Raw genomic sequence first — 19,412 nt, forward strand, 5'->3', positions numbered from 1 at the left:
TATAGTTAGGCTAGGGTTAGAGGGCTAGAGTTAGGCTAGGGCTAGAGTTAGATTACTATAGTTAGGCTAAGGTTAGAGGGCTAGAGTTAGGCTAGGGCTAGAGTTAAGATGACTATAGTTAGGCTAGAGTTAGGATGACTATAGTTAGGCTAAGGTTAGAGGGCTAGAGTTAGGCTAAGGTTAGAGGGCTAGAGTTAGGCTAGGGCTAGAGTTAGGCTAGGGTTAGAGGGCTAGAGTTAGGCTAGGGCTAGAGTTAGGAGGACTATAGTTAGGCTAGTGTTAGGAGGACTAGTTAGGCTAGGGCTAGAGTTAGGATGACTATAGTTAGGCTAAGGTTAGAGGGCTAGAGTTAGGAGGACTATAGTTAGGCTAGAGTTAGGAGGGCTATAGTTAGGCTAGGTCTAGAGTTAGGAGGACTATAGTTAAGCTAGAGTTAGGAGTGCTATGTTTAGGCTAGGGCTAGAGTTAGGAGGGCTATGGTTAAGGTAGGCTTAGGAGGGCTATAGTTAGGCTAGGGCTAGAGTTAGGAGGGCTAGTCTAGGGTCAGGAGGGCTAGTCTAGGGTCAGGAGGGCTAGTCTAGGGTCAGGAGGGCTAGTCTAGGGTCAGGAGGGCTAGTCTAGGGTCAGGAGGGCTAGTCTAGGGTCAGGAGGCCTATAGTTTAGGGTGCTATTAGGAGGCAGTGAATCCAAGAAAAGTGATGAATGGTGTCTCTGCAGTGGTCCAGGATGACCTGAATGAAGGACCTGGTAGGACAAACAGACGGAAGTTCAGGAAGTTCCAAGATGTTCTTGGACTACAGAATACCAAGCTTAGATAGTCTTGACAAACACATCCTTACCTCTGCTCACCTTCCGCCTTCTCCAGCGTAGCCTCTCTGTTTCGGGGGCCGGTGGTCAGGTTTTGTGGTCACGCAGTAAAATCTGTGAAACATGAAATGACTCCGGTACGGGGGAATGAGTTGTTGGGCGCCAAGGGGTCAGGAGGAGAGGGCGGCACACGGGCAAAGTCTTATTATCAGATGACGTCTTTTTTTTTTCTCCCCAGCCTGTGACATTAAAGAGTCCCCAAAGTCAAAGTGGGAAATTCAATTAAAGTCACTTTAATTGAGCAATTAAGTAAGATGACAGCAGGGACGGCTGTAATTGGATGACTGCAGATTGGATCATCTGGAATATTTATTTCATTCCCCGGCTTTCTACGTCAGATATACGTTGCTTCATACGCGGGACATCGTTTTCGTGGTGGCCGCTCGGATGTGAAAGATCTGGACCAAGCCGGACTTTGGCTTGTTTGGTGTGTTAAAGACGTGGCGCACTATCGGGGTCTATCATCTCTTCTGTAGCGCCGCCATCATGGCCGGGGGTCAGAGTCGGCTCTGGAGGGCACGCATGGAGGAGAAGAAGAGCGGAGCTGACAGTGCCCAGACCTCCGGGGCCGAGCCAAAGCCACTCGGGCCGGGGGCCAAACAGGCACAAGGACAAATGACATATTGCGGCGTGCGTTAACATTTTCACTCTGGCAAGACCGCGACTTAGCTTCTATACGGGACTCAACCACATTACGCAGATCATACTACCGTATATTTATGATTATTATTCATACAGTGAAGAAAATAAGTATTTGAACACCCTGCTATTTTGCTATTTCTCCCACTTAGAAATCATGGAGGGGTCTGAAATTTTCATCGTAGGTGCATGTCCACTGTGAGAGAGATAAACTAAAAAGAAAAATCCAGAAATCACAATGCATGATTTTTTAACAATTTATTTGTGTGATACAGCTGCAAATAAGTATTTGAACACCTGTGTATCTAGAATCTAGAATTCTGACCCTGAAAGACCTGTTAGTCTGCCCATTAGAAGTCCACCTGCACTCCATGTATCATCCTGAATCAGATGCACCTGTTTGAGGTCGTTAGCTGCATAAAGACACCTGTCCACCCCATACAATCAGTAAGACTTTAACTTGTAACATGGCGAAGACCAAAGAGCTGTCCAAAGACACCAGAGACAAAATTGTACACCTCCACAAGGCTGGAAAGGGCTACGGAGCAATTACCAAGCAGCTTGGTGAAAAAAGGTCCACTGTTGGAGCTATCATTAGAAAATGGAAGAAGCTAAACATGACGGTCAATCTCAATCGGAGTGGAGCCCCATGCAAGATATCACCTCGTGGGGTCTCAATGATTCTAAGAAAGGTGAGGAATCAGCCCAGAACTACACGACAGGACTTGGTCAATGACCTGAAAAGAGCTGGGACCACCGTTTCCAAGGTTACTGTAGGTAATACACTAAGACGTCATGATGTGAAATCATGCATGGCACGAAAGGTTCCCCTGCTTAAACCAGCACATGTCAAGGCCCGTCTTAAGTTTGCATATGACCATTTGGATGATACAGAGGAGTCATGGGAGAAAGTTTTATGGTCAGATGAGACCAAAATAGAACTTTTTGGTCATAATTCCAATAAGCGTGTTTGGAGGAAGAAGAATGAAGAGTACAATCCGAAGAACACCATCCCTACTGTGAAGCATGGGGGTGGTAGCATCATGCTTTGGGGGTGTTTTTCTGCACATGGGACAGGACGAGTGCACTGCATTAAAGAGAGGATGACTGGGGCCGTGTATTGTGAGATTTTGGGGAACAACCTCCTTCCCTCTGTCAGAGCATTGAAGATGGGTCGTGGCTGGGTCTTCCAACACGACAACGACCCGAAGCACACAGCCAGGAAAACCAAGGAGTGGCTCCGTAAGAAGCATATCAAGGTTCTAGCATGGCCCAGCCAGTCTCCAGACCTGAACCCAATCGAAAATCTTTGGAGGGAGCTCAAACTCCGTGTTTCTCAGCGACAGCCCAGAAACCTGACTGATCTAGAGAAGATCTGTGTGGAGGAGTGGGCCAAGATCCCTCCTGCAGTGTGTGCAAACCTGGTGAAAAACTACAGGAAACGTTTGACCTCTGTAATAGCAAACAAAGGCTACTGTACCAAATATTAACATTCATTTTCTCAGGTGTTCAAATACTTATTAGCAGCTGTATCACACAAATAAATTGTTAAAAAATCATGCATTGTGATTTCTGGATTTTTCTTTTTAGTTTATCTCTCTCACAGTGGACATGCACCTACGATGAAAATTTCAGACCCCTCCATGATTTCTAAGTGGGAGAAATAGCAAAATAGCAGGGTGTTCAAATACTTATTTTCTTCACTGTATGTAGGAGGTACTATATGACTCCTTTGGGAGTGTACCTAAAGTCTAAAGTGCGGACCGAGAGCCATCAATGTAGATAATGATGTCATCAACCGCCATCCGCTTTCTTTTCTAAGAAGCGTCCATCTTCAGGGTTCCGAGCGATCCGAGGTCACGGCGCCACGAGCGTGCTAGCATGGTAATCAGAGTCATGTCAACATGTAAATATGAAGTGCGTCAGCACATAGGAGAGCGAATCGATAGCCCGCCGAACTCATTTCAGCGCTGTCCCACTTCCACACCGATCGATGGCCTACAAAAGGCCGCCATGGCGGACTCGCTTGTTCCGGCGGCTAATCAATCACTTCCCTGCCGATGGACGTTGCCATGATGACATTTGTCATCCCGATAAAGTCCTATTGTTCCCGGCGATCTGCCGCGGGGAGCAGGTCGGAGGTCGCTGCCGCCTACGCGGCTGCTGCAGGTATTATCGATCGGTTTACTTGTTAGGAAGATGATGATGATGACAGGCACCATTGGTGTCTTGTGTCATAACATCATCTTTTTGTTATTATTTGACTAAAACGTCAATAGATATAGTCATTTTTTTTAAACATGCACACCAAAATGGCTGCCATAACATTAATGATCAAACTGTAGAGTACGAGCAAAGAATGTTTTCTCACCTGAGATGTCGTTTTCCACAGAAGTACTTCATGTGTTCCTTTAAATGTGGCAAAGTTTCACCTTTTCATCAGTCAACATGGCGGCACAGTTTGGACACGGCCTGGAACACACACACCAAACACACACCTCATGTATGTCTCATTAGTGGTTCACCCCCACTGGCGCTTTCTATAGCGGGATGGGGTTCAAATCCCGGTCAGGGTGAAAGTGTAGCATCCAGGTTAGCACTTAGACACGGCGCTGACACTGGCGTTGCAAGGTTTGCGTTTCAAGAGAAGCGATGGAGGGCTATAAATATATGTGGCTTTATAAGCTGGTTGTCATGGTAACCACAGTGCCAAGCAGGCAGTTAGGAGGACTATAGTTAGGCTAGGGTTAGGAGGGCAAGAGTTAGGCTAGGGTTAGGAGGGCAAGAGTTAGGCTAGGGTTAGGAGGGCAAGAGTTAGGCTAGGGTTAGGAGGGCAAGAGTTAGGCTAGGGCTATGGTTAGGCTAGACTTAGGAGGGCTAGAGTTAGGCTAGGGCTATGGTTAAGCTAGGGTTAGGAGGGCTAGAGTTAGGCTAGGGCTAGATTTAGGCTAGGGTGAGGAGAGCTATAGTTAGGCTAGGGCTAGGAGGGCTATAGTTAGGAGGGCTAGAGTTAGGCTAGGGGTTGGAGAGCTATAGTCAGGCTAAGGTTAGGAGGGCTATAGTTAGGCTAGGGTTAGGAGGGCTAGAGTTAGGCTAGGGTTAGGAGGGCTAGAGTTAGGCTAGGGTTTGGAAAGCTATAGTTAGGCTAGGGTTTGGAAAGCTATAGTTAGGCTAAGGTTAGGACGGCTATAGTTAGGCTAGGGCTAGAGTTAGGCTAGGGTTAGGAGGGCTATAGTTAGGCTAGGGCTAGGGTTAGGCTAGGGCTAGGGTTAGGCTAGGGTTAGGAGGGCTAGAATTAGGCTAGGGCTATAGTTGGGCTAGGGTTAGGAGGGCTATAGTTAGGCTAGGGCTAGGGTTAGGCTAGGGTTAGGCTAGGGTTAGGAGGGCTAGAATTAGGCTAGGGCTATAGTTGGGCTAGGGTTAGGAGGGCTAGGGTTAGGAGAGCTATAGTTAGGCTAGGGTTAAGAGGGCTATAGTTAGGCTCGGGCTATGGTTAAGCTAAGGTTAGGAGGGCTAGGGTTAGGCTCGGGTCAGGAGGGTTATGGTTAGCGGTATGGTTATCCAGGTTAGCGCTTAGACGGCGCTGACACTGGCTCGGCGGCCATTGCAAGGTTTGCGTTTCAAATGAAGCGATGGAGAGCTATAAATATATGTAGCTCTAAAAGCTGGGTGTCATGGTAACCACATTGCCAAGCAGGCTTCTTTCTATTTTTAAGAAAACAGCTGCAGGGAAACTAATGTCAACAATGAACAACTACGCCGCGTCAGCTTTTTTTTTTATGCAAATACTGTAGCATCCTTTTTCCACAAGTCATTAAAAAAAAAGCGTATGAATAAAAAATAACCGTACGCTGCAGCTGCTAAAAGGTCACAACTCTCCTTGTATGGACACACATCATCATGTTCTTACCTTTTTATGGACATCCTCGCTAAGCCGTCAGTCATCAAGTCAGGAGAACCTCAGAGGAACACTAGAGGGAGAAGAAAAAACAAAGGGACAAGAAGTCACAATAAAACATCTATGGATGTCTCACTCTGGACCCAAAATGAAGGTGGCTTATTTACAATATGTATCAATGATGGCAATATATTGAAAAAAAAAGTGAAGTGAAGTGGTCAAAACATTAGAAACCTTCCACTGTGATGAAATACGTGCAAGCAGAGTTGCAGCTAACAGAATTAAAGACACAATATGTAACATTCAACCCCCCAGTGGAGGCTAAAACCAACAAAACAAGAACACTATCTGTCTTTAGCGCAAAGCAAACACGCAGCGAGCGCTCCCTGAGGCCGCGGCAACACATTTGATTCCCAAACAATATCCAAACATCACTCCGTAGCAGACATCTGCTAGCATGGAGGAGCAGATGGGTTGAGGGAGGGGGGGGGGGGGGGGGTAAGGTTGCGTGACTTAAGCACATCCAACGACCTCTCACATCACCCTGGAGGACACCCATGATGCTTGTGTCCCACCTACACACACATGCTGACACGTCCAGTTATGCATGCTGGGCGCCCACAAGCTGCTAGCTGGTGGTCACATGGGTGTCCACATCGCACCACAACAACTCATGTTTACGGACTGCGTGCCTGGAGGACACGTTGCCGGGCAGATTCATGCTAAAGTGTAGCATCATACTGCGCTGGAGGCGTGTGCTGAGCCACCATGTTTTCCGGCAGCATCCACATTGTCAAGTGAATACACCACCTGGGGCCCAAATGGGCGGCCGCCAGAATGAGCACCTACTGAGGTGTCCGTGATATGATGAAGACAAGTGGAGGTCTGGGAGCGCTCACGTCATGTTAGCATCAAGCTAACCGGGGAACCCAGTGCCTTAGGGACCGCCTAAAAGGGCGTGGCAGGTGGATTTAGTGGGTGGCACCCAAGACATTGTTAGCCAACATATTAGCTAACAAGTTGAACATCAAAGAAAGGCTTGCTGTTCCATGAAAACTCTTCTCGGGTGGGTGAAAAGGTGAGTGATGTCGCGCCCTGGGGTCCAAATGGGTGGCGGCCACCCGCCAGAGTGAGCACATACTGAGGTGTCCCTGATATGATGAAGACAAGTGGAGGTTTGGGAGCGGTTAGCATCAAGCTAAGCGGGGAACCCAGTGCCTTAGGGACCGCCTAAAAGGGCGTGGCAGGTGGATTTAGGGGGTGGCACCCAAAACATTGTTATCCAACATATTAGCCAGCTAACAAGTTTAACGTCAAAGAAAGGCTTACCGTTCCATGAAAACACTACTCGGGTGAAAACACTTCTCGGGTAAAGGGGTGAGTAATGTCTCCCCCTGGGGCCCAAATGGGTGGCAGCCCCCCGCCAGGGTGAGCACCTACCGAGGTGTCCCTGATATGATGAAGACAAGTGGAGATCTGGGAGAGCTCACGTCATGTTAGCATCAATCTAACCGGAGAACCCAGTGCCTTAGGGACCACCTAAAAGGGCGTGGCAGGTGGCTTTAGTGGGTGGCACCCAAAACATTGTTATTCAATATATTAGCCAACAAGTTTAACGTCAAAGAAAGGCTTACTGTTCCATGAAAACACTTCTCGGGTGAAAACACTTCTCGGGTAAAGGGGTGAGTAATGTCTCCCCCTGGGGCCCAAATGGGTGGCGGCCCCCCGCCAGGGTGAGCACCTACTGAGGTGTCCCTGATATGATGAAGACAAGTGGAGGTCTGGGAGTGCTCACGTCATGTTACAATGCATGTTACAGCGGTAACAATGCATGTTAGCATCAAGCTAACCGGGGAACCCAGTGCCTTAGGGACAGCCACCCTTTGGGGTCAGATGGGCTCATTGCGAAGAATAATAAAAATAATAATAAACTAATAATACAGGTAAAAAACTGCCCTTCAATCAATGTCATAGCTGACAGTAGGTGCCTCCCCTGTGGGGTACGGTAGACGCCCTTTGGGGGCCACTGACTTTTTAAATGTCAGTTTTTGAGTTTGATGTAATAAATAATAAAGTCAGATTCTTTTTTCTTAATTTAAGCCAATCTGCCTCCCGGCCCTCAGTGTTGGCCAACCCTTAAGTGCGTTGACAGGGAGGTCAGACTTGAAAGAGCCGCTGCCCAGCCCCCGGCGCCCCAGGGGGAGTGTATGTGTCTGCATTTAAATTGTTTGACTGGGCGAGATGACACATAGTCACATTTAATTAGGGTGCTTTTGTGTCAGCTTAAAAGACAAGGTGGGGGGGTATGGGGCGGGATGCAAAAATGCATACGGGACCACTCACTCGCCACAATATTATGTACACAATCTAAAAGAAAACCTGTCTTAACAACAATAACAATGCTAAGTTCTCCATCCTTTAAGTCTGTGATCTGGGCGCATACATTAGTGCCCACCTTTAGCTGGTCCCCTAACATTTCTGGTGACAGGGTGGCATGATTTATTTGCCGGCCAATGAGTTCCCGATCTTTAGGTTCTTATTAAAGGTTGGCAGTCTGCCCGGAAAAAGAAGGTGGGCTAAAAGGGCGTGGCAGGTGGATTGAGTGGGTGGCACCCAAAACATTGTTAGTCAACATATTAGCTAACATATTAGCCCCGCTGGGGCCCAAATGGGCGGCGGCTCGCCGCCACAGTGAGCACCTACTGAGGTGTCCCTGATATGATGAAGACAAGTGGAGGTCTGGGAGCGCTCACGTCATGTTAGCATCAAGCTAACCAGGGAACCCAGTGCTTTAGGGACCGCCTAAAAGGGTGTGGCAGGTGGATTTAGTGGGTGGCACCCAAAACATCATTAGCCAACATATTAGCTAACAAGTTTAACGTCAAAGAAAGACTTGCCGTTCCATGAAAATGCTTCTCGGGTGAAAAGGTGAGTGATGTCTCCTGCCATCTTTATTCAAGGGCCCGTCCACCCGCTCGTCCGCCCACATCAGTTGCCTCAAATCCATCTGCCAGGTGGTGCGATATTGTTAACAGAAATCAGATTTGATCCACTCTCCATTAGCCTTTGTCCTCCCTGGAGATCACATTAAACGACACCTGCTATCATCAGGATAACCCGTGTCCTCGACGTGACTCCACTGCTGATGGCCGACCACCACCGGGATGGAGCTGCTTTTGGGGGAGGGGGCGACATAGCTCCTGACGATTGGAGCTATGTCAACGAATAAGTGGAGTTCGCCTTTGTGAAAAACATATTTTCATTCATTCATTTTCTACCGCTTTTCCTCACAAGGGTCGCGGGGGGGTGCTGGAGCCTATCCCAGTTGTCTTCGGGCTAGAGGCGGGGTACAACCTGGACTGGTGGCCAGCCAGCCAATCACAGGGCACATATAGACAAACAACCATTCACACTCACATTCATACCTATGGACAATTTGGAGTCGCTAATTAACCTAGCATGTTTTTGGAATGTGGGAGGAAACCGGAGTACCCGGAGAAAACCCACACATGCACAGGGAGAACATGCAGAGATGGCCGAGGGTGGAATTGAACCCTGGTCTCCTAGCTGTCAGGTCTAACCACGCTAACTGCGCTAACCACTCCAACGCCGCGCGGCCGGAAATAATCATAATATTATTCATTCGTTCATTTCTACCAAGGGTAGAACCTCACGAGGGTCGTGGGAGTGCTGGAGCCTATCCCAGCTGTCTTCGGGCGAGAGGCGGGGTACACCCTGGACTGGTGGCCAGCCAATCACAGGGCACATATAGACAAACAACCATTCACACTCACATTCATACCTATGGACAATTTGGAGTCGCTAATTAACCTAGCATGTTTTTGGAATGTGGGAGGAAACCGGAGTCGCCAATTGCAATCAAGTTAACTTGCAATGATAGAAAAACATATTTTCTTGACTTTCCTGGGCTGGCTACCCTTGTGACTTCCTTCATGCTGCCGATCTCCCATATAAACGGGATATTTTGGTTTGTTTTGGGGGTTTGGGGACCCTATATTGTAGAATGAACTCCAATTGCAAGAGGTCGCTTTGACCTTATGGTTGTAGAAGAGTGGCTCTGCTTCCACAGTAGGGAAGCCTTTCCAGATAAGGATAAAGTTCTGGTGATCGTGGTTCAGAACCTTATGGAATTGTGACTCAATACGTCCTTCCAACTGGAGTCTTGTGTCCCAGTACATAAAGGTACATCATTCCTACAGCGAGACGATTGTGCTGCAAAAAAAAAAAACGTTCGGGTAAATTTGCAGCAGCGTCAGAAGAGAAGATGGCCAACTCGAGCTCATGGAGCTTTTGTGTAATCCCCACGCCGATATAGCCAGTCGCTAAAAACCCTGACCTTTCTAAGGAACTCTCCTGGTTCATGAATGATGCTGACGTTGTGTCAAAAGGCTACTAAGCCCACAGGGGACTCGCGCTTGGAAGGAATCTATCAAGTTAGCGCATGAAGAATCGGAACGTTCGAAAGACCGTCCTTGGGATATGGAATTGCTATTTTCTATCACCATAACAACCAAAGTGTTTAGCCAATGAAAAGTTGTTTTGCGATGAAAAGAAATCATTTCAAGAATGGCCTAGCATGGAACATCTAGCATCTAAAGAATTCTCCTGACACGGGAGAAGAAAAGCAGCGACATATCTCACAGTCTTCAGGTAACCATGGCGACCCGAGATTGAACAGTGTGCACAGATCCGTGCCTGCCCGCTGCTGTACGGGAACGAGAACATTCCCTGGTAAAGGACACCAGGTCATGAAGAAGAGTTCTCGGAAGAAAAGATGGAAGATGAAAAACAGCCTCAACATTTTCACTTCATTCAAAGACGATTTCCTTGACACGTCGTACATTATCTGCGCTAGCCTTACCGACACCGGGCTATGCCCTCCATATCGAGAATAGCTAGGCTACTAGGAAATCAATAACCTGAAGGCAGCACTCTGGGCTCAATTGCCAAAGGATTAGAAAGCAATAAAGAATAACAAGGTTAATGTAACTTTAGCATGAAGAAACTCCACCAAGAAATCTCCATGGCGACCACGACCGGACGCAAAGCTTTAGCTCCGTTTCACAGCTAACGGCTTAGCATTTTCTTACCCTGTACACATTGGACTGCCCCCATTGGGCAATTTCCAAAGAAACATTCTAGGCGGCTTAGGTGTGTCCCATTACATGCAGTTACAGAATAAGCTGTCTCTTTTTATCTGTTTGGATATCTTTATAACTAACAAACACAAAGACGTGTTCCTGTCGCATAAGGATTTTTAAATTTTTTTTTTTTAAATGTTAAGTGGTTAGCGCGCAGACCTGACAGCTTGGAGACCAGGGTTCAATTCCACCCTCGGCCATGTTCTCCCCCATGCATGTGTGGGTTTTCTCCGGGTACTCCGGTTTCCTCCCACATTCCAAAAACATGCTAGGTTAATTAGCGACTCCAAATTGTCCGTAGGTATGAATGTTGAGTGTGAATGGTTGTTTGTCTATATGTGCCCTGTGATTGGCTGGCTGGCCACCAGTCCAGGGTGTAGCCCGCCTCTCGCGGTGAGAAAAAAGCGGTAGAAAATGAATGAATGAATAGATAATAAATGATGACTGAAAGGAAGAAATGAACAATATAAGCTTACTTTAACCCTTTGTTGAAGATGTAAAAAGACGAAGATGGTGTCGGTTGAGCTCGCCGCCACGACTCATCGATACTTCCGATACCAGCTTCATCCATGTAAATCCACGTAAAACCAAAACAAACACAAAAAAAAACAAGCTTGGTTTAGAGTCAACAGTGATGATGTCATACACGGGTACATATACATATACATAATGTACATATAATGTACATATACACAAGTAACTTCCGGGTCTGGTTGGAATGCTAACAATGCTAACAAAGAAGGAAGTTTACTGATGGATGATTTCTACATTTTTCTAAACATTCCAACATTTTCCTTGTAGGACTTTTTCCAAAAATGACTATATTTTGTAGTTTTGTTCCTCGTAATATTACGACTCTTTAATATTTCAACGTTATGCTTGAAGAACTGACATCATTTTTCCCCCAAGCAAAAAAGGGATTTGTTTTTTTTCCCCCAAGCGGCACTTTGGACGGGAGTCATCATAATTGGCTCCCCTCCGAGACCGAGGCTAGCGAAACGTGTGGCGGCGCGTATGTTAATAAAAGCGCCGCGAAGCTGTGATTGTTGCAGACGGAGAACGGGAAGTGATGGATGCCACGCTGTGTCTTACACCGTTTGACCGCTGGGCCACCATCAAGGAGCGCTTCCTGCTGAAAAAACACACGGCGGCTGCTGCTTAAACATGAACGTGATGGCCCAGCCGCCCTCCCAACCCCAACGCCGGCTGCCTGTCTGGCATGTTGCCTTGGATTCTTGCAGCCATCGCACGTTTTTTTTTTTTCATCAATTTATGCTTCATTGCAGCGGTGTCCAATGTGTGGCATGTGGGTCAATTATTGGCCCATGGCAGGTTGCTTTTAATCCAAATGTTACAAAGCTATGACATAATATTGCTAAGTAAAGCGTCCATGTGCGGTTCCCGTTTCCCACATTTTCACTACTCTACATCCCCCATCTTCCCAACATTCCCCAACATTCCGATAAAGTCATATCGGCCATCCAGGTGACACAGGAAGTGGACGGGGACATCGTTCGGCCATGTTTGAACAGAGCACAATTAGCGTCACGTAAAAAAGTGGTTAAAAGCGGTAATCCCGTGTTTACCCTGAGCGCTGCTTTGTACATGTGATAACTGGCCTATTTGCATATGCTAATGCAGGCTAATTAGCTATGCTCCGCCGGGTATTTCCTATTCACCCTCGACTGTGTGTTTATCTTTTTATATGGCGGATTAGTCAGTCAAAATAAACAGTTCAATTTTATACATTTTTCGGCGGCACGGCGGTCAAGTGGTTAGACCTCACAGCTAGGAGACCAGGGTTCAATTCCACCCTCGGCCATCTCTGTGTGGAGTTTGCATGTTCTCCCCGTGCATGCGTGGGTTTTTTATTCCAGGTACTCCGGTTTCCTCCCACATTCCAAAAACATGCTAGGTTAATTAGCCACTCCAAATTGTCCATAGGTATGAATGTGAGTGTGAATGGTTGTTTGTCTATATGTGCCCTGTGATTGGCTGGCTGGCCACCAGTCCAAGGTGTACCCCGCCTCTTGCCCAAAGACATGCCACAAATACTTCAACTTTTGATGACCGTACATTATAAGATGTAGAATATATACATATATATACACTTTATATAATACTGTTGAGTGAAACCTTGGTTAGCGTCATTAATTCCATCCAGAAAGTCCGACCCTCATTGAAAGTAATTATTTTTTTCTTTGAGAAATAATTTTAATCCAATTAATCCCTTCCAGCAAGACACAAATATTAACACAAAACACGTTTTAATAGTTTTACGCTTTTTTTATATGCAGAAAAAAACTACAAACACACATAATTAGATATAAATGATGATTGAATGGAAGAAATGAACAATTTAAGCTTACCTTAATCTATGTTGAAGACGTGAAAGGAGAAAGATGCTGTTGGTTGAGCCCGCCGCCACGACTCATCGATACTTCCGATATCAGCTTTCATCCACATAAAACCAAAACAAACACAAAAAAAAAATTCGTTTGGTTTAGAGTCAACAGTGATGATGTCATACATGGTAAAATACATATATATAATGTACATATACACATGTAACTTCCGGGTCCGGTTGCAATTGCCATAGCTAGCAAACAGGATGCTAACAAGGAAGGATGGAAACAGATGCACTCAAACCGGAGAATAAAAATTGCTAACCAAGGCGGTTGCTAACCGAGGTTCCACTGTACACGGTCTCTCTCCCAATCTGCAATGCAACAAAAAAACAACCCCCCCCAAAAAAAGTCTTCGGAATTAAGTTAGACTTTATCATGCGCCCCCCCCCCCCCAGGCGCACACAGCGATGTCATTTAAAAATTGCTAACCAAGGCAGATGCTAACCGAGGTTCCACTGTACACGCCTTTTTCTCTCTCCCAATCTGCAATGCAACAAAAAAAACAACAACAAAAAAAAAAAATGAAGTTAGACTTTATCATGCGCCCCCCCCAGGCACACACGCCGATGTCATTTGACTGTTTTTAAACGTGTTTGCAGTCCTAATTGCGTCTGGCCCCATCAGCTGGCCTCTTATCTCATTAGCCTGGGGACACCATGACGCCCGGCCCCGGCATGGACGCAGCGAGGCCACACGGAGGACGAGATGAATCCGCATAAAATGCCAGCTGTGTGTGCGTGCGTGCGTGTGTGTGGTGTTTGTCCAAATGACAGCCAACAGGTTATTTGTTGGAAATGAATTGCATCCTGCGTATTTCATTAACGACGCGGTCGCATTCGTTCTTAATTAAGACTGAAAAGATATTTCATATTCTCAAGCATAAACACACACACACACACACACACACTGGTGATTAAATATGCGCGTCACCATGGAAACAGACAAGCTGCTGGCCTCCCTCAGGGTGACGCAAAGGAGGGCGGGGCATGCCAACGCACACCTGTCGCCATGGTGACGGGGTATTCAAAGCGGCTGGAGACAACGACGCTGCGGTGCGGCTGCTTTGTGTTTGGAGGGTTTTGCTAATTACGGTGATTAAAAATGACATGTCTTCCAAATCTCATTTTATCGACTTACACTTCTGGTTTTTGGTTTTCTTACATCCGTGCATCGTGACATGAACCTGCTCCTATTTCCCACCCCCCACCCCCCAAAGTTTTATTATTATTTATTATTTTTATTTGATTTTTTTCCCCAAAGTAACAAACATGCGTGATTTCTAACTTGGACGAACAACAAGTCGACACCCTTCCTAATAAACTTCAAAGTTAAAACTGAAAAAGTAATAAAGTGTGTGTTGCGAGTGGGTGTCTGGCAACCGAGTGGGAGAAAGTGTTAAAATGACTTTTTATTAGCGCTTCTCCACACTTTATTTGGCCTTTGACTGATGATGAAACACTTTTCCAAAACGACACCACACACCACTTTTTCATTTATTAATCACGTCTTTGTGTAAAGAATTGATAGAATATCTCGTAACTCTCACAGGTTCATCAATAGAATGTCTGTCATGCTAGTTTTTACATGGCTACCATGAACTGGTGTTTTTGGCAGAAAAAGAATCCAAGCTAAACCACACTAGCCACGTTTACATGAGTTGTTCTCTTTCCGAATGACCTTTCCGAAAACAATGGTATACATGGAAAAGAATATTCCAATCTCTTGTCTACATGCGGCACTATAATCCAACAGAATAGTCAATGGGGCATTCGCTGTAAAACGTAAATACCAACATCATGTGATACAGACTTCTTAGAGTTTTTCTTTCACTTGTTGGAATAACTCCATATTGTGAATTTTTCGTTCGTATGCAATGAGATTGATGTTTTTAAGACAATGCTATGAATTGGCAAATTGTTCTAGCGGTATATCGCTACAATGAACTGGATTAAAAACAACGATGGCAGAGAAGAATTTCAGCATATTTTTCCACCCTAAACCAAACTATTAAAGTGTTTACAGTTTACAAGTCATTAGAAATACGTTGGTGTCAGAAGTGGGACCTGGGAGTTATGAAGTTGTGTCAAAAATTTGACTAGTGAACCAATGCTAACCTATGCTAACCTATGCTAGCAATGAGATTTATGTTTTTAAGACAATGTTATGAATTGGCAAATTGTTCTAGCGGAATATTGCTACAATGAACTGGATTAAAAACACAAAAACGCTGGCTTATTAAATTTTTAAATTTTAAATACAAGATGAGACAAACGTAGCATACAAAATGGCAGAGGAGAATTTCGGCGTTTTTTTCCCCCACCCTAAACCAAACTATTAAAGTGTTTCCAGTTTACAAGTAATTAAAAATACGTTGGTGTCAGAATTGGGACCTGGGAGTTATGAAGTTGTGTCGAAAATTTGACTAGTGAACCTATGCTAACCTATGCTAAGCTATGCTAGCAATGAGATTGATGTTTTTTAAGACAATGTTATGAATTGGCAAATTGTTCTAGCGGTATATTGCTACAATGAACTGGATTAAAAACCCAAAAACGCTGGCTTATTAAATTTTGAAATTTTAAATACAAGATGAGACAAACGTAGCATACAAAATGGCAGAGGAGAATTTCAGCGTTTTTTTTTCCCCACCATAAACCAAACTATTAAAGTGTTTACAGTTTACAAGTCATTAGAACTACTTTGGTGTCAGAAGTTGGACCTGGGAGTAATGAAGTTGTGTCGAAAATATGACTAGTGAACCTATGCTAACCTATGCTAAGCTATGCTAGCAATGAGATTGATGTTTTTTAAGACAATGTTATGAATTGGCAAATTGTTCTAGCGGTATATTGCTACAATGAACTGGATTAAAAACCCAAAAACGCTGGCTTATTAAATTTTGAAATTTTAAATACAAGATGAGACAAACGTAGCATACAAAATGGCAGAGGAGAATTTCAGCGTTTTTTTTTCCCCACCATAAACCAAACTATTAAAGTGTTTACAGTTTACAAGTCATTAGAACTACTTTGGTGTCAGAAGTTGGACCTGGGAGTAATGAAGTTGTGTCGAAAATATGACTAGTGAACCTATGCTAACCTATGCTAAGCTATGCTAGCAATGAGATTGATGTTTTTTAAGACAATGTTATGAATTGGCAAATTGTTCTAGCGGTATATTGCTACAATGAACTGGATTAAAAACCCAAAAACGCTGGCTTATTAAATTTTGAAATTTTAAATACAAGATGAGACAAACGTAGCATACAAAATGGCAGAGGAGAATTTCAGCGTTTTTTTTTCCCCACCATAAACCAAACTATTAAAGTGTTTACAGTTTACAAGTCATTAGAACTACTTTGGTGTCAGAAGTTGGACCTGGGAGTAATGAAGTTGTGTCGAAAATATGACTAGTGAACCTATGCTAACCTATGCTAAGCTATGCTAGCAATGAGATTGATGTTTTTTAAGACAATGTTATGAATTGGCAAATTGTTCTAACGGTATATTGCTACAATGAACTGGATTAAAAACCCAAAAACGCTGGCTTATTAAATTTTAAATACAAGATGAGACAAACGTAGCATACAAAATGGCAGAGGAGAATTTCTGCGTTTTTTTTCCCCCACCCTAAACCAAACTATTAAAGTGTTTCCAGTTTACAAGTAATTAAAAATACGTTGGTGTCAGAATTGGGACCTGGGAGTTATGAAGTTGTGTCGAAAATGTGACTAGTGAATCTATGCTAACCTATGCTAGCAATGAGATTGATGTTTTTAAGACAATGCTGTATATTGCTACAATGAACTGGATTCAAAACACAAAAACATTAGCTTTTTAAATGTTGAAATATTAAATACAAGATGAGACAAAATGGCAGAAGGAAAGGATGCTAATGCTGCATGCTAACCTTCCCAATCAAAGTGATTGAATCTTTTAGAGATCATGATGTGTAAAAGAGGGAACTAACAAGCTAAAATGAATGACATAAAGGTCGTGACTTACCTGGATGCCCACCCGAGTGGGACCTGAAGACGCCTTGAAAGGAACCGCTCCATCCCGCTGTCTGTCTTCGGTCTCTGGACACGCCTCAGCAGTGAAAACGGGGATGCTAACGTGCTGTTGGATGCTAGCTACCCGGGCATCGGGAGGAGTCGTTGCCTTTGATACTCGGGAACAACGTAAAGTATGGAGGAAGAGACGAGATTAAAAGGAAGTTGTGGCCAAATCTCGTCTTTGAGGCGTCTTCAACAAGAGGTTTGGAATGTGAATCAGGCTAACGCTGCAGCAACCACTTCTGGTTCTACTTTCATACCAAACTCCCGCTAAGGCCGACTTATCGGCTCTGGAAATTACACTGCATGCAGCTTATTTAATATTAATAACGTTGATCATATTCTCTAAATCCACCCCACCAAGGCTTGCTTAAGTAGAGTAAACACTTAAAGCTGATTTACACTTTTGGAAACAACGCCTCGGTTCTTCTGCTTGGGCTTCACTTTCATTTTTTTTTTTTTTTTTTACCTCTGGGGGCGGCAAGAAAAAGGGAGCTTTTTGATATAAAAAGCTGTATGATTGTTTACTTATTTGGGACGTTCCGATCAGGATTTTAAGCTGCTGATACTGATACCGCCCTGTGGCCGATCGATAGGGGCACCCCTAATTATTATACGAATGCTGTGAAAAAAACGTGATTTCACACTAGTAATATAGCAAAAAAAAAAAATAGAAAAAAAAAGGTGATTTTTAAAAAATAGAGTAAAAAAAATGCAAATAAAGATATAAAAAACAGTAATAGTATAGTATTATAAATGAGAAATATCTTCGGTACGTGACAAAAAATGAAAAAAATGTAAAAAAACAAAAAAAACAAACAAAAAAACAAACTATATTAGGAAAGCAGGAAGTGAACAAATGTAACAGCTACTGAATGTAAAGGTACCAGATGGAGGAGTAGGATTTAATAAGCTTGGCTTCTTCCTACTCCTTTTGGTGAGAAAAATATCTTATCTTTGGTACGTGACAAAAAATAAAAAAAAAAATCGAAATTAAAAAAAATACCATAAACTGTATTAGGAAAGCAGGAAGTGATCAAATGTAACAGTTACTGATTGTAAAAGTACCAGATGGAGGGGTAGGATTTAACTGATTATGGTGATGCATTCAATTGTAATCTGATGCATGTTCAAATGAAATTAAACCATTACCATTACAAAAATACATTTTTAAAATATGTGAGAAAAAAAAAAGAAAAACAAAAACGGAAGACGCTTTAGGAAAAATTCTAGGAAATGGATAAAGTAAACAAAGTCCCATAAATAGTTAAAACGTTTTGACATTGCACCACCTTTGATGCACATTTACGGGCGAAATAGTAAATAAAAGCAAACTAAAGTAAAACACGAGAAAGAAATCTCTTAAAAAAACTGAAAAAAAATTGATGTCAAAATATGAATACGGTATATTTTGTCGTTTAGTAGACAAGCCGGACATGAAAGCGTACGTGATCTACGCCTCCTCTGACCTGAAACGCTGCATTTACTTTTATTTACAATTCGGATGTTTACAGGCCACGCTGCGAGGCCGCGAACGTGGAGTGGACGCTGCGGTGGATTTACATGGCAAAGGGACAACGGGATAAAAGCCAGCTTTTCGGGAAATAAGCCAGAGAAAAAGGTTTGCACTTGGAGTTTTTTTTTTATTGAGATTTGGAATAGAATGGAGAAGTCCTTGATTGAGGAGACAGAAAAGACGTCGGTGTAGAAGAATGTAAACTTTACAGATAAAGAGATGATAAAAATGACTTTTTCTTCCGTGCTCTTAGCGCTCAAAAAAGTGTGCGACTTTGACGACAAAACACGAAAAAAATCTCACACATTTACACATGAGACAAAAAGAAACTTTTTTTTTTTTTTTTGTCTTTATCTCTGCTGGAAATCCATTTACACTTCCGAATATTTCCATGTTTTTTTTTTTTTCGTTTTTTCTGTAAGCATTCCTCGCTCCTTTCCCAAAGAAAAGCAGCGACGGAGACGACGGCTGGCCGAAAGCATCACGTGATAAGTACCGACGGCCGGCGTGCTATCGCTACGGGAAAAATGGCCACAAGTAGACATGATTGGCAGGCGAGCGAGCATGCTTTTTTTTTTTTTTTTTTTTTTTTAAACCATGTCTGAAACATCAATTTAAAAAGAGTGCGTCACTCCCCCCCCACCCCCATCCACGGTGGTCTTTGGAATGAAGTTGATTGTGGATGGTTGTTTTTTTTTTGTTGTTTTTTTTTTGCTTGTTTTGTTTTGCCGTAAAATTCAATCCCGCTCGTTAGCGCCGGTAGCCGAATTCATCTGCGTCGTCGGCGCGGAAGTCTCCATAGCGCCAAATGTTGAGCTGTTGGGATAAAGAAGACGTTTTAGTGGCCGTGAAGGAACGTTCAAGACCA

At 44.0% G+C, this 19,412-nt stretch overlaps 1 protein-coding gene and 1 long non-coding RNA gene across 4 annotated transcripts in view; both read right to left on the reverse strand.

Moving 5' to 3' along the window:
• Positions 1-615: 615 nt before the first annotated feature.
• On the reverse strand, positions 616-13,299 carry LOC144894490 (uncharacterized). 3 transcript variants are annotated; one of them, XR_013625120.1, is made up of 6 exons: positions 12,936-13,299; positions 11,043-11,127; positions 5,417-5,477; positions 3,878-3,978; positions 840-921; positions 616-744 (listed from the first exon to the last, which is right to left on the reverse strand). It is a non-coding gene; the product is annotated as an uncharacterized LOC144894490 (long non-coding RNA). The 3 variants fall into 3 exon arrangements; XR_013625118.1 differs by lacking the exon at positions 12,936-13,299 and having other exon boundaries at positions 11,043-11,729; XR_013625119.1 differs by lacking the exons at positions 11,043-11,127; positions 12,936-13,299 and adding an exon at positions 6,734-6,763.
• A 5,931-nt stretch (positions 13,300-19,230) lies between these two features.
• The window catches only part of snd1 (staphylococcal nuclease and tudor domain containing 1), a 144,138-nt gene continuing 143,956 nt past the window's right edge, over positions 19,231-19,412 (reverse strand). Inside the window, exon 24 of the mRNA XM_058078020.2 lies at positions 19,231-19,360. Coding sequence (XP_057934003.2) covers positions 19,295-19,360 — 66 coding nt within the window. The 3' untranslated portion in view covers positions 19,231-19,294. The remainder of the gene's footprint in view (positions 19,361-19,412) is intronic.

This window comes from Doryrhamphus excisus, linkage group LG2 (assembly GCF_037039965.1).
Source record: "Doryrhamphus excisus strain RoL-2023G ecotype Guam linkage group LG2, RoL_Dexc_Guam_v1.1, whole genome shotgun sequence".
In the NCBI taxonomy this organism is placed as follows: Eukaryota; Metazoa; Chordata; class Actinopteri; order Syngnathiformes; family Syngnathidae; genus Doryrhamphus; species Doryrhamphus excisus.